At 36.6% G+C, this 14657-nt stretch overlaps 1 protein-coding gene across 1 annotated transcript; it reads left to right on the top strand.

Moving 5' to 3' along the window:
* Positions 1-390: 390 nt before the first annotated feature.
* On the top strand, positions 391-13959 carry LOC145765604 (granzyme M-like). Its single transcript, XM_082577440.1, has 5 exons — positions 391-510; positions 3277-3398; positions 7134-7292; positions 12152-12291; positions 13111-13959. The coding sequence occupies exons 1-5, from the start codon at positions 449-451 to the stop codon at positions 13468-13470; spliced, it is 843 nt and encodes a 280-aa protein (XP_082433566.1). The 5' UTR covers positions 391-448; the 3' UTR covers positions 13471-13959.
* Positions 13960-14657: the final 698 nt, after the last annotated feature.

Here is a 14657-nt window from a genome sequence, read left to right as displayed (position 1 = left end):
TTACCTTTTATCTAAAATAGAATATATACGGTAAGTGACTAAACATAACTTGTTTTATCGGGCTAAATACATAATAAATAGTCTGCATTTAATCGTGAATTCTCGTACATTTATCCTTCCCTTAAAAACCGAGGCGACAGAACAAAGATAGATAGTCGTGGACTTGTGACAGGCCCGGATTTAGGGGGGCAGAGGGTGCCGGTGCCCCGGGCCGGCGCGAAATTTTTTTGTACGGGGGACCCCCGATCTAAAAGTGCCCCAGGACCCCCATCAGCTAAATTCGGCCCTGACTTTTGATAAAATTTATGTCTTAGCTTTGCTTTGATATTCGCCAACGGTTGTCTTTATTTTCCAAGTTGCACAAATGGCTCATGACCGTGACGGCTTTCGTCAAAGATGGCCCTGGCAGGCGATCGTCATTCGCGTAAGAGAGGGCCACAGGGGATTCATGCTTTGTGGAGGTACATTGGTACACCCGGAATGGATCCTAACTACAGCGATCTGCATTCGGTAAGAAGACGCTTTTGATTTGATTTAAAATGGGGTAAGCTAACGATACATGTTGCAATGTTGCATTGGTTGCAATAACTTAAAGCGGTATTCATTAATTTGAATGAATTCTGTACGATCACATTAATTTTACAGTGTAAATGGAATCTAATGTTAATATTTCTAAGTTGTCATTTCCGTCGTTCATAGCTTTGTAAGAAATCAATGTCTCTACAAAAACGCAGACATTTTAAAAAATTCTAACGCTGAAGCCGATCTTCCTCTTGATACAGCTACACTTGATTCATTTTTAATAAGAACTGAGTCTGCTGTACAGAGCCAAGTTTTACTTCTTTCTAAAAACAAATTATTCAAGTCTTGATGAAGGTTACGTTCATTAAAATTCTTTGCAGTACTAAAACAAAACAGTTTATAAGCAAATTGTTATTTTTCAAATTTTAAGTATTAGCCTAAGTATTTTATTTGAATTATGATGTTTAAAAACAAAAACCAGTTCATATAATTTGATAGTCGTTAGTATAATATGTATTTTTTGATTGTTTCTAAACTTACATTTGCGGTTGAAAGTTTAAATTAAGCAAACGGAAGGCAAGTAAGCTAATATCCATTTCTTCCTGCAGACAAGACTTTTATTGTCCTGCCATAGACACCCCGCGCATGCTCGCAGTGTCGAACCGGCGACCTTTTGTTGTCGTATCAACGTTTTCACTACTCGACGATGCAGCCAACTGTGTATGATATACAGTGATGTACGCGCATACAAAAAATATTGAGGCCGTCAGCGCAAACGCAAACGTTCGAAAAAACATACGCCGTATGCGTCAACGTAACTTGTAAAAAAGTTGGCGGCGTCAGCGTCAGCGCATACACCAGCGTAAACTAATTTTGTTTGCTAGGTGCCAAACATTCACACGGTATAAACCACTCGAAACAAGCAAGTTTTATTTTGAATTTCCACGAAGATACACAGCAAGCATCCGAAAGTGTTCATCTGACATTTTGCTATGATGTTTTGGTTCCAATATGTCTTTGCCCATTGAAAACATTCTTTCAACTGCAGCGCTGGAAGGTATTGGCGTGTTGTAGCAAAAAAATACATTAAAAAGTATGCGTTGACGCTATGCGCTAAATAACCGCGAAAACTTTACGGCGTAACCTCAAGCGCAAACTATCCAAAAAAATGGAGCCGCAAGCGTTAGCGTAAACAAAAAGTCTACGCCGCATACTTGCGGCGTAGAATTTGCGGCGTATACGTACATCTCTGTATGGTAGACAGAAGGTAATGAACGTTAAATGAACTTAAACGTTAAATGTTACACTTCTTGCTATCTTTAAATTGTCGCTTTAGCGCCGCCAGTGTCACACAACGGAACCATTTTAGGTAGTTTGTCGTTTTTGACAACCAGTGCATAAGTGAGAACGTTTCAAAAAAGAATAGGACATTAAAATGTGCAATAAAAATGTCCGTAATCAAAATTAAATATTAGATTGGAATCGCAATTTTTTTCAGAATAGCCTACTAGAATTTTTAAAGTAAAGAAAGCAAGATTCTATATATGGCATAAAGTTAATAATTCATTTATATCTCATACTCCGTGATCTGACGTTGTTTTTTTTTTGTTTTTTTTTGTATAGCAGAGTAATGTAAACGTTTAGGTTGCTTTTGCTGTTAAAAAATTTGGCAATTTGTTCACTATTGAAACTAGTAGTCGTCTAATGAACTGGTCTGTTTATTATAGGACAACTCACATTATATTAACAAAATCTTTGATTAAATTTGCAAACTTTTAAGCACCCAGCTTTTAGTTTTAAGTTGGAAAGTATTGATGTAGCCAATCCAGATGGATTCTCACACTTGGATCGAAAAACAATTTTTACAAAGTATAAAGATTTTTGGGCATCAAAAAAAGATTTTTTCGATGTGTAAAATTCGAAAATAACTTGAAAACATGCACTTTTTGACATAATACTCCAATTCTTATGCAACAGAGTGGAGTTTGTAGACTATTGTAGTTTTTGTCAAAACCATCCTTCCAAATTTTGCTTAGGCTTTTCTGTCAAACTATTTTTCAATTCTTACACCATAAAAATTACTAGATTAATAACAGGCAGTTTCAAGTGCCAAGATACAAACACCAAACAAATGCTTGTCAATTTACAAACATTTAAAATGTCAAAGTATACAACTGCGTGTAGGTCAAAGTGTATCTATCAAAAGAAGCGTGTTAAATTTAACCTCATCAGATGAATCCATAATCTACTAGCTATCTACGCCTACTCAAAGTCTATTTTACTTGTTACTCCAAACAGCGTTGGACTTTGGTTTCAGTTTTTGGTTCCACTTAATGGTGATGTTTTGAGTGGGATTTACAGCTCAGCGTTTTGACTTTATTGCTAAATATTGGTTGGTTGGTTATATTTTGATCGTCTATTTGTGTTTCTTTTTTTGTGTAAAACCGATAGAAGTTTTGAAAATTTGTTTTTGCAAAAAAATCATACCTAAAACACCATGGGTGTTTTGTTGAGATTGAGTATCCTATAAAAAGTTTTGTCTAAATCTGTAAATGTTCATCATTAATTTTTATACAGCTTAAAAATACAGTTCAAAACCATTTTTATTTTCCAACCGAAAAGATATCTTAAGGAGCTACTGTCAAAAGCATGATAAAAACCTAAGCCTGAAACAAGCACGTCAAAGAAAGAAGAAAACAAATGCATAACCTACCCACGGTAAATATTACACCTAATTACATTTCCTTTCTTCAGTGGTAGAGCGCGAGTTGACATTTTGACTGGCGTGTGGAATATATCGGACATTCACGAGGAAGGGAGGGTTTTCTACAGAGGGAAAAGGAAGGAAGTGCATCCATGCTACGAGGAAGGCGTGGGTGAGGCCTGGGTTTTATTTTCTTCAAGCCTACTGATGAAGTGATGATGATGTAGCCTAGTGACTGATGATGTACTGATGATGAAAGTAACGATTTTCGTCGGTTGTTTCGCAGAACAATACAGTCCGGTTTTCCGCAAAAATTTCTTAGTTTTTCCATGATCAATAGCGTTGACAGGACGTTGACTATTGGACCTTTAGGGGTACTTTTGGACCCGGGCTCCAGATAGTTTGAGGGGCCCGTAATCTTTCCAAGAGGCCCGGGAACTTAAAAACATCACTTTGGATATAATGCGTTTTTCTTCTTTCAAAAGTATTGTAATTTGGGGCCCGAAGATTTCATTGGTACCGTACCGGACCCAAATCATCCTCTTAACACCCCTGACCTTGATACACTATTGTCACTGGGCTAGGACTCAATAACACTACGGTATCAAAAAAAATTACATATCAATGAACTGAGATTGAACTTCGTGTATCTTCGCAACACAGTTGAACTTTCTCTGAGCTTTGCTTGGTGCCTCGTAAAATTTTATTTATGCAAAAGCGTTTGGTGGAACACAAAAAGATTGAAAACAGTCATATAGCTACCATGCGACGCGACATGCAACATTCCAAAGGTAATACGGTCTCAACTGCGCAGTGTTTCTTTAAACAATCGCGCAGCGACTAAAATGTTGAACATAATTTGCACCAAAAAAAAAGTAAAGCATCCCTTCATTCCACTTCAGTAAATGAAAGTCTTCATTGCCGCGATGTTTTATGGGTTTTATTCTGTGATGTATTGGATAAGTTCATTAAAATATAGTCTTGGTCGTGAATTGCCAACTTTGATATGCTAGTTAGGTTAGTTAGGCTAATTTTTAGCAATTTTGTTTCTTATTGGTTTGGTCATCATAAAACTAACGTAGTTTAGACATTATAAACTTCTCCACTTTAAATTCAAAGAATTCACAATGCGACAGAGGTCTGCACTGTGTTCATACTTTTATGTCTCACAAACCAGCGGAATTTCTTCACATTTAGCCTAACTTTGCACTGATATTAGGTCGGAGATCGTGAAAACTGATAAAACGTACTATCGTGCGCGTTTTAGCCTAAGTTTAAACTGTCGGTAACAATATTGTATTTTCTATGAGAACTCTCATCATTTAATGTAATAATTTGTCGAAGAAAAAATAATAAGTCTGTATTTTGTAGCCTCTAGCGTTGTACCCATTGTAAGTGCTAGCCCTGATGTATGAGTTGTTTTTTTTTGATTTTTACAATGGGTATAGTTTCAATTCAGTTTCGAAGAAGAGTTGCCGAGTAGCCTACATCATTTAAATCCACTTCCCTAGAGCTGAGTGCGAGGAAAAAACGAAAATCAGCGCCAAACTTCCGTCTACCAACGCAATGAACACATGATATTTGTTCATCTTTGTTTGAAAAATGTTTTAGCTCTATATTTTTTTAAAGTTTTAATTTTAATTTTCCGAAGGTTTTAAAGTTCGCATTAACAGATTTAGACATATTTGCATTTCGTGCATATTTTAAGGTTACTTTGCCGAAAATTCCTTTTAGGTTATTAGTTCTTTCTTGCATTTTTCATCGCTATATAATTATAATTAGACGCTAAATAGATGATGGATTACACTAGTCTTGGATTAGTTGTTCTGGCATGCTAAAAATATAAGTTATTTCGGGTAAATTTTTTTGCTGGTACGATCTATAATCAAGAGTTTAGTTATTGGCCTACAGGCAACTTTTGCATTCTTAGCCATGCTTGAATTTTGCCTATAAAAGTACATAGCCTACACTATTTCCAATATGGCCAAAGAACCAAATTTTTTTCTGACCTTTGTCTTCCAACAGATCAAATCGTATGTTCAAACTGCAACTACCCAACTTTCGGAGAAACAAACCGACCTTTCACAAAAAATTTAAAAAAATAAAATAATCTAAACTTTTACGATGTAACAAGCAATAACTGTAACTTAGGTGTTTCTTTGGAAATCACCCGTGTGGTCATATAGAAATTTGTTAATTTTATTATATAAGTTATATAAAAGCGATGGCATTTACGTAATTCTTGACTATTTTCAAGTTTTAATTTTCTAAACTTAGATTGATTGATTGGAAGATAAGTTACACCGTACTTTACAATAGATTGAGTTTCACTTTTAGCAGCATGATCGTTGCTACAATGTAGATGCTAATGACCTGTTTAGCCTGATGCTGTCAGTTGTTGATGTTTTAAGATTTACAAACTCGCAGTTTCAGGCTAAAAAAGATCGTTAGTGTCTACATTGTGAAATACCGTGCTTCACTTCACAAATGTAGGCTACATACAAACGACCTGTTTTAGTCTGGTGTCTATTTGCACTAGCTTTCGGAACTGCGTTGCATTTAATACTACACAAACCATCTATGAATGTAGCTCGAAGAGAGTGAACATTAGAAACAGAACAAGGGGGTAGTTCTGGTGATTAAACAATGATTCAATTCCTTTTCATATAACTTTCATTTTAACAAGTTATCATGCTCGCTTACCACTTTAAGTCTTTGTCAATTAAAACACCTTTCACATTTTCAAAAGAAAAATTTAAACCTTGATGGAAGATATTAAAATTTAGGCTATTTTTACAAGCTATAAAAGCAAAAAGTAGATTTGCTTGATCTTAAAAAACATTTGTAGGCTGTAGAAATCTTTCATAAATAAATTTTGGAGATCGAAATCCAATGATGAACTTTAAGAGCGATTATGCAATTGACAAAATAAGCTAATGACAGTGAAACCATTCTACACTTAATACCCTACTGCTTTTTAAAACTAGATATTTAGCATCTTATGTTCACATTTTGCACTTCTACAACTATTCAATCTGTCAGCATTAAGAAAAAATTTTTCCTTGAGGTGTAGAACAATACAATCTTTCATAGCAAAAACTCTTAATCAAATTCTTTTTTAAAGTAAATAATTTTAAAGTTAAAATTTTCGAAATGTTTTGTTAGAATTGAGACACAAAGAAAATCAAATTAACTTTTTCCTTAGTTGATTGCAATAGGATGTAAAAATTTAAAATTAGTTTGACAAGATGCAAATAATTTCTTTCCTTCACCAAATGCTCCAATATTTCAGTGTAATAGCCCACAGCAATGATAATTTTTATGACATCATAACTTTTCAAGTAATTCAGATTTTTTTAAATCAGCTGATGTTTCTTACTCAACACTGAACATTACACATCGAACGATTCAGTTTTCCTATCACATACAGACGATCAATGTACCGTAGGTAGGCTACCTTGTACCAACAAGTGATGTAACTTGATGTAACACTTGTGATCAATGTACCGTAGGTAGGCTACCTTGTACCACAAGCCTGTAATTTTTTTTTCTGAGTTATAAATCTAAACCGTTGTTTTGCGATGGCAACATGTTATTTAGGTTTGGTATGAACAAAATTTTGAAACTCACTAATTTTTAAAACAATACTATTTCTTCAAATTTAGTATTCGTGAGCATGAACTTTCATACGTTGAATCAATAGCCTACAGACGCATTGACTCAATGTTGGTTCAAAGTAAAAAAGAAATTATTTTTCGGGTTGACTAATTTGAACCAAAATCCAGAATATATGTGGCTTGCCGGCTGCCTTGATATCCAAAGAATACGTTGGAAAAACATACGGTTTGGTATTGAAAACAATGTCAACAGATTGTTAATCTTATTTTTACGTGTTGATTTATTGCAGACAGTAAAATCACAGTCAACGTCGGATTGGTTCAGCTGGATGGAAGAGCGCCTGCAAGTAACGTTGTATGCCTACCAAACAACTTCTATGGAGATTGGGAGGCTCTCATCAGAGGAAACAACCTACATGGTTGCGTGGCAACAGGATTTGGAAGGATAGGTAAGAAAAGACGACATTTATTCTTACTTGACCAAAACGGAACATTCTTGCTGATCAATTAAATAGTCGACCGATTGATATCTAGAATTGCTCGATTTTTGTTAAGACCAAATTATTTTCGTTGCTGTTGCTGCTTTTCCGAAAAAAGCGCTTTTCTTTCAATATTATGTCAGGGAAGTAGCAACTTCGGTGATGTGGGTTCGATTCCCACCCCACACGAACACCAACACGCGTTTTAAAAGAAGTTCTAAACTGAATGCGCCATTGTGTGGCCCAACTGCATAGATGTCCCATTGGATATCCTAATGAAGAGCTACTGTCCTTGAAGTGGACACCCCGATAGAAGAACCAGCGCTGAATGGAGAGCTGTCCTTGAAGTGGACACCGCGATAGGGGAACCAGCGCAGCTAAATATATTGCAGTTTCTTCGTTAACTAAATGTAAAGCAAAACAGAGGAACTTAAAGATGCTAAGTAAAGTAGCCCTCAGTTGTTGTAGCTTACTGTAGAATGACAAAAATAAATCACAATCGTTGCCATGTTTAAATATGCTTGCACTATCAACATCTGCAGGTGACATGTACGGTCGGAAAAGCTTACAACGAATACAATCAAGCCACAGTTATATGTAGAAAAGCTTAAACCTAACTGGTAGTACATGGCTCTGTCTTAAGAACACGCAAACATGCTTTTGTGCTGTCTCTTTATGTTTCGTGGTAACCAAAGTGTTAACAACTTATCTGATAGTTCAAAATCTGGGAATACCTCACCGCAAGTTCAATAACTTTTAAAATCGCTTGAGGTTTTGAACAAAGTTACAGACAACAGACACTCCTTAATTTTAATGGTTAAACTTTAAGTTGATTCTTAGAATGACGCACAACTTCCTGACAGTGCAGTACAACAATCAATGATTAGCCAACACGATTTCACTACACTCCATTCCATTGATTTCAAAAATTCCTGTTTCTAAAAATTAACAACCGTAGGTTATAAATTTATTTGACTTAATGTTTTTAAAAAATTAACTGTCCTAAAATAAGGGTAAACTTTCTACATTTTAAAGATTTTTTAATTTCTCTACATATTAAGATATGATCATTAACACATAACTTTTGCCTCAAAGTCTACTGTATTTTGTAAATTTAAGTGTGTTTAAAAATATTGCAGGTCTATATAACTGCTGCCTTTCCTAATAAATAGGCTATACAATATTTTTCTCAAGTAAGCTAACTGGCATGGCTTTTATTCTGCTTCTGTAAAAATTCTTTAATCGCATTAGCCTATTTAGCTGTTGAGCATCATCACTGCCGCTCTAAATACTAGTATTTTTGAACAATTTAAAGGTTTTATTGAGGGCCTTGTTAACCGCCCCCATATTTTCCGGTTGGAGGAGCCCGTGGTTAATTTGGGGCCACTCATTCTAGTCTGTTCAATGTTTTTTGACTGTTTAGAAAATAAAAAAGCTGACACAAAAACTTGATAATCAATGGCTTAAATCATGCAAGGCCGTATCTATAATGACCTCAACCCCTGCTGAAGGCCCACTTTCGACTAGGATCCCACGCACATTTAGTTCGAGCATCGTTTTTCGGCTTGTAATTTTACATGTAGGCTGGCATAATTAATAGCATACAAAGTGTGCATCTTGATAAATAAAAACATTATTGGGCCTAAAAATGCCCCAAAAGTGATCGTAACAAAATTATATATGTCAAAATGTTTTTGGGGATGACAAGCTCCCCACAACCCCATTCAAACTTTACTTTTTTGCAGATCTGAGTTTTACATTGCTCATTTATTTTATAAATTTTGCTTTGATAACTCTGGTTCTTTCGTAACTTATATCTCGGCATAGCCTTTGTTAACTATTTGTTCTAGAATCTAGAAAATCTTAGCTGTTTATTCTTTGCTAAAATCATGAATGTAAAAATTTTCCCACATTGAAAGAGTTTTAGGCTCTGACTAAAGCTTTCTTGTCCTATTTTAAGCACCATCACTAAACAAAGAGAGCCTTACTGGCGTTAGTTTACAATTTAAACTGGCGGCAAAAAAGGAATGATTCCAAACATATTGATGCTGATACGAGGCTAGTGTTTTGGTTAATCTGATACAAAGAATTTACCAAAAAATATAAGAATATTTACCAAAGAATATACAAAGAATTATTTGGTCCGCCCCGATAGCTCAATTGGTTAGCGCGTCACTTCTGGAACGAAGAAGCTTGAAGATCAAGCGGCGCTGGTTCGACTCTCGGGGTGTGCGCTTGAGCAACGCACGTTAAGGACTGCTCTCCATTCAGCGGCATCTAATGGATAGAATAGTTCCCCGGCAACAAGACTTCAACAATCGGAAACTTCACTCTGTCAATCTCGGTGACCGGGCCTGCGTCAGTGATTTAAAGAAGTACGGTATGCGAAACTGCCAGGATTAAGCTCTGCAAGAAGCTTTCCCAGGGTCAAATGCAGAAAGGTAGCTCAAAATAAACCTAGCTTAACGCCAAGCTCTTCTCAGGCAAGCGGAGTTTTAGTCAAGCTCGGTTTAAAACTTGAGCGCGCTGCAGAAACTAATTTGCAAGGTCGCTTGGCCAAGCCACCCTTTGAGCTGCGCTTCATAATAAAACTGGTTTTAAGCCACGTTTTTGACGCAAAGTGTGACGTCACTCGACTTGCCATGGTGATTTTTGAAACCTACCCGACAAATGTAGGGTAGGTTTCAATTGTCAGTTTAGATTTTAGAAAGTTGTTGGTGTAATTAGGGATGCTTTATTAATGACATCATATAATACCTTTTGTTACATCACAATTGAATTTGAAATGCAGTTTCCAGTTGGTGGTAGCAACTAGCAAGTTAGCAGCCTGTTACAACAAGACAAGCATGCATATTGATCATTGATGTAGTAGCAACAATTTGTAGGCTACAAGTAGCAGTTGTTTTTTAACAACTTTGTAACTGAAAAATGGCAGTGAACCATAAATATCTGGAGGTTTGTCAAGGGGCTAAATAGGGAAGGGTATTAATAAAAATAAAAATTAGAAGTATTATTGAAGTCTACAAATAGATTGAATGAAGTTGTACGTTGCATCATTCATAGTTTCAAGCAATAACTTCTTTTCTGCCTCTGTATAATTGCTGGATCTGCTTTTTTGTATTCCACCTGTAACTCAAATAAATCTGGTCAGAATTTTCTCTTTAACCTGGTCGTATGAGATGCTGCTAGTAAGCTTCAGCATTTCCAGAAAGGCCTACAGTTCTACAGACGGAGAATGCACATTTTAGCAAGCTTCAAAAACTGCCCTGCACGATGGACTGATTATACTGCGTGGTTGATCCATTGTTTGCCCAAGCATTGATCTTGTTTAGTAACCAGGGCAGGCCCGGACTTAAGGGGGGCAGAGGGTGCAGGTGCCCCGGGGCCCCCATCAGCTAAATCCGGCCCTGAACCAGGGTATGGGATGGAATGGAAGACGTTTTTCCATCTTCCATCCTGAGATTTTCTTCCGTTCCATCTTAGATATCTTCCATTCCATCTCAGAAATCTTTTCCATCTTCCATTCCATCTTCACATTTTGTGATCTCCACGTTGAATATGCCACAAATAAACCTAAAAACCATAGCTTTCTGATTGGTCAATTTTGCCTCACGACAGTAGGTTTGACAAATACGCGTCAGGCAACAGTTCCGTTGGTTTAATACGAACCGAAAATCGAGTTGTTTCAGCAAGCAACGCAATATTTTGCTTGTCTTGATAAAGTGTAAGAAAGTTAATGATGGAATGACGGCAGATTGTCTTCCATCCCATCATCAAGATCTTCCATTCCTTTCCATCCTTGACATTTTCCATCTTCCATCCACAATCTGTCTTCCATCCCATCCCATTTCCTGTTAGTAACTCGTTAGATTGCAAAGTTGTATTCTCGAAAGTTGCATTCACGAAATGAATACCGAACATATTTTAGAGGTAACGAACACACAACTTCACCGGAATCCTTTGAAATCCAGTTTGCAAAATGCTTAAGTTAAAATTCGCCGCTGTTAAGTCGCCATTTTTGGCGACTTAAATTGGTGGCTCAAAACCTGGAATGAAACGAGTTTTAAGCTAGGCTTAAAGTAAGAATAGTTTCTGCAGCGCAAAACTCGGCTCAAGCCACTATCTAAGCTCGGCTTGCTTAAAACTAGTTTTGAGCTACCTTTCTGCATTCGACCCCCAGTCCGAGGATAAAGATTCAATCAATCAAACCTAATTAAGTCTATTTGACTACTTACCTCACTCAGACAACCACTTCATTTGGTTCAGATCTGGACCAGATAAAGTGGCTGTCTGAGCATAGACTGGACTCCTATCAGTATCCATGTGCTTGGAATCCTTCTTTTTGTGCCATCAGCTTAAAATGACCCCGGAGAATAATTGGAGTAGCCTATGTATGTTTTCACTACTACCGGTAATCAATTGTAACATTTGCTTGTTATTTTCAACGTAAGATTTCATTAAACCTTTGCAATAAGACAGACAGAGAAAAATGGGTGATGTACGATACTTCTTAGTGAAACGACCATTTAATAGGTTTTAATGAACTAGGAAACGAAGTACATCTGCAAAACACAAGACATAAATATAAAACAAACAAAGTAAGTCAGTCTCACACAATCAGAACATAAAGCAACAGAAAGTCCCTTTAACTGAACACTGCAAGAAAGGCTCTTATGAAAACGGGCTTGCTGAGATTGAGTGAGCCAAGAGGCGCGATCAGAGAAAACAATCAAGGTAAAGCGCGCCGAGCAGAGAAACCATAACGCTACAAACATACATAAAATAAACGAAAATTTACAACACTTAGTAACTATTCTATATCGTTTTAGATCCGTCGAGACCGCCACAAACATTAAAGGAGGTCACATTTTCCAACGTTTCGAAGCGTAAGTGTGAAACTAAATGGGGAGCAATGATATCAAACGACAAAATCTGTTCTTATGGCAATAGGAGAGAAGAAATTTGTGACGTAAGTCATCTTAATAATAATGTATAGGTTTTTATAAAGTGTACCGCCCATCACAGATACTGCTTTATACTAATCACAGTTTCAACGTATCCCCAGAGAAGCGCAGTTGAGTTTATCATTATGGTATTGAGATTGACAATTTGTTTGAGTGGTGAGAGCTCTGGCTCGGCGTTCGAAATCGCGCTCAACAGCATGTGGCTGTGTCTTTGGCGTGCCTGAAAGTGGACACGAAGATTGACTTCCTTGTCTTCTTGTCCACCCTCAATCTTTACCTACCGGCCGAGCCCACATCTTTCAACTTAAAGAAGGGAACTCTAACCACTAAACTAGTAAGCCTACGAAAAGAGGATAATGAAGATACTTTCTTTTTTTCATACACTGAGCGAAAGAACCAAGAATAACAAAATTTAATACTTGTCGTCGAGTCTAAATCGACGTTTTAAACGAATGAAACTTGTATAAGTAGGCTACAAATAAAAAGTGCAAGATTGCCTACACGATTTGGATAAAGCTAGCATGACGATGAGATACTTGATGTGTAGGCTATAGTTATCTTATAACGCAACCTAATCTCGTTTATTGACATTGCAAACGTCTGTATTTGCGCTACCTTGTGTAAAAAAATGAAATCTTGCCGTGTTTTTTTATACAGTCGTTATGCTCTCGATTCCTTTTTTTGTGAAAAGTTATGCCATGAATTCTTTTTTTCAAGAAAGAGTTATAATTTGAGATGAAAACATGTCGTTTGAAATATTACAGGCTTTTCTTTTGTTGCAGCCTAAATTTTAACTCAATGATATTTTATAATCATGTTTACAGGGTGATGTTGGTGGTCCATTGGTTTGTCAATCAAGCATTCACCAACAACGATGCAATGGTAAATACTTGGCAGCGGTTACCCTTTTAGGGTCGTCTAGTTGTGTGAATGGTGACGTGCCCGGCGTTTATACAGCAGTGTTTCCGCATATTTTTTGGATTGAAAACATCTTGAATGTCACCAAAGCAAATGAAAGAAGAAGAGCGGGGACTACCGCAAGAACAACATTGGCATTTAGTTGCAATGACCTTGTTGTTGTAAAACTTCCAAATTCTACTGATCCATCAACATTCGAAACGGAAAACTTGACAGTGTTTCCCAGTTTAGCAAATTATACCACTCTTCCTGAAACTAAAAACTGAAAGATGTTATGAAAGGTTTTCTGTTTCCATGTTAGCTTGGGCTACGGGTAGGCTAATAAATAAAGTTGAATTAGGCTACAACTACTACACAACTCTTTAAACCTTAGTTTTTATTTTTGTGTTGTCGAAAGATTAAAAGACTAATGGTGTACAGATAATCGCCATTTTTGTTTGAGATATCAAAGCCGTTCTTTCGAAATCGAAACATTTTTGAAATCATAAATTAAAATGGTGTAACAATTTCTCATGCAAAACAAATCCTTTGTTTTGATTGCGCCTATCGATTTACTTGACGAATGCGATAAGCTGCTTGCTGCGTTTTCGTGTGATTTTCATGTTTGCACTTTACAATTTGTGTTAGAGTAGGCCTATGTGATTTATTGGATTTTCTATTTATGGCAGTCTATTCAGTTTATACAAAATTACGTTTTTGTGATGAACTGCTTGTTTATTTTGTCACAAGCCATAAATTAAAACCTTGCCATATTTTTCTTTTCAATACATTTTAAAATTTAAGTGTGAAATTGTTAGCTAGCTAGGCTAGCCTAAACAGGTTCTATTTTCTAACAAAATTCAAACTATCAATAAAAATGTAGCCCACAATTTGTCGAAACGCGGTTAGTCCAACTACAAGTAGGTAGGCTCATCAGAAAGCAAATTTGAGTTTAGGCCTACTCGTGAATGGCCTACAATTTAAGCAGAAAGATTACTTTTTTTAACCATAATCAAACGAAACCAAACAACAACACAGCATTTAGCATGATACAAAACGAATACTGCCTAGGCCTACTAGGTTTTCGGCTATGGGCTACATCTAGCCTTTGTCAAGCCTTAGAAAAAAATCATTCACATAAAATGCGAATGCAAAAAAATATTTATGTAGGCTACAGTAGGCTATTGCACAGAAAAAATGTTCAAACATTTGAGAAAACTGATACCGTAGCCAAAACGTTGTTCCAGGGGCTCTATCCACTTTTAGAATTCGGGGGGGGTGATTTTTGGACAGTGGGCTAAAATCGTCATAGTCATTTCAACTTCTGGGGGGCGCAGCCCCCCAGACCCCCCCATTGCAGCATCAGCTTCTTTCTGATCGAAGCATAGGGTTTCCAGGTAGTTTCACAAAGTATGTTTCGGAAAGGGCATTTTTGGGTAAGCAAACTGGTAGTCACTTAACAAGAAATTATTCT

This window comes from Aplidium turbinatum, chromosome 2 (genome assembly GCF_918807975.1).
Source record: "Aplidium turbinatum chromosome 2, kaAplTurb1.1, whole genome shotgun sequence".
Classification (NCBI taxonomy): domain Eukaryota; kingdom Metazoa; phylum Chordata; class Ascidiacea; order Aplousobranchia; family Polyclinidae; genus Aplidium; species Aplidium turbinatum.
This window is presented reverse-complemented; position numbering and strand designations above follow the sequence as displayed.

What these genes read in the sequence shown, in the direction of transcription:
- LOC145765604 (XM_082577440.1), top strand. Translation starts at nt 449, where the DNA reads ATGCTTTGTGGAGGTACATTGGTACACCCGGAATGGATCCTAACTACA. An exon ending in ATGCTACGAGGAAGGCGTGG is followed by an intron (nt 3,399 to 7,133) that starts GTGAGGCCTGGG and finishes GATTTATTGCAG; the next exon opens with ACAGTAAAATCACAGTCAAC. An exon ending in GGAGAGAAGAAATTTGTGAC is followed by an intron (nt 12,292 to 13,110) that starts GTAAGTCATCTT and finishes TCATGTTTACAG; the next exon opens with GGTGATGTTGGTGGTCCATT.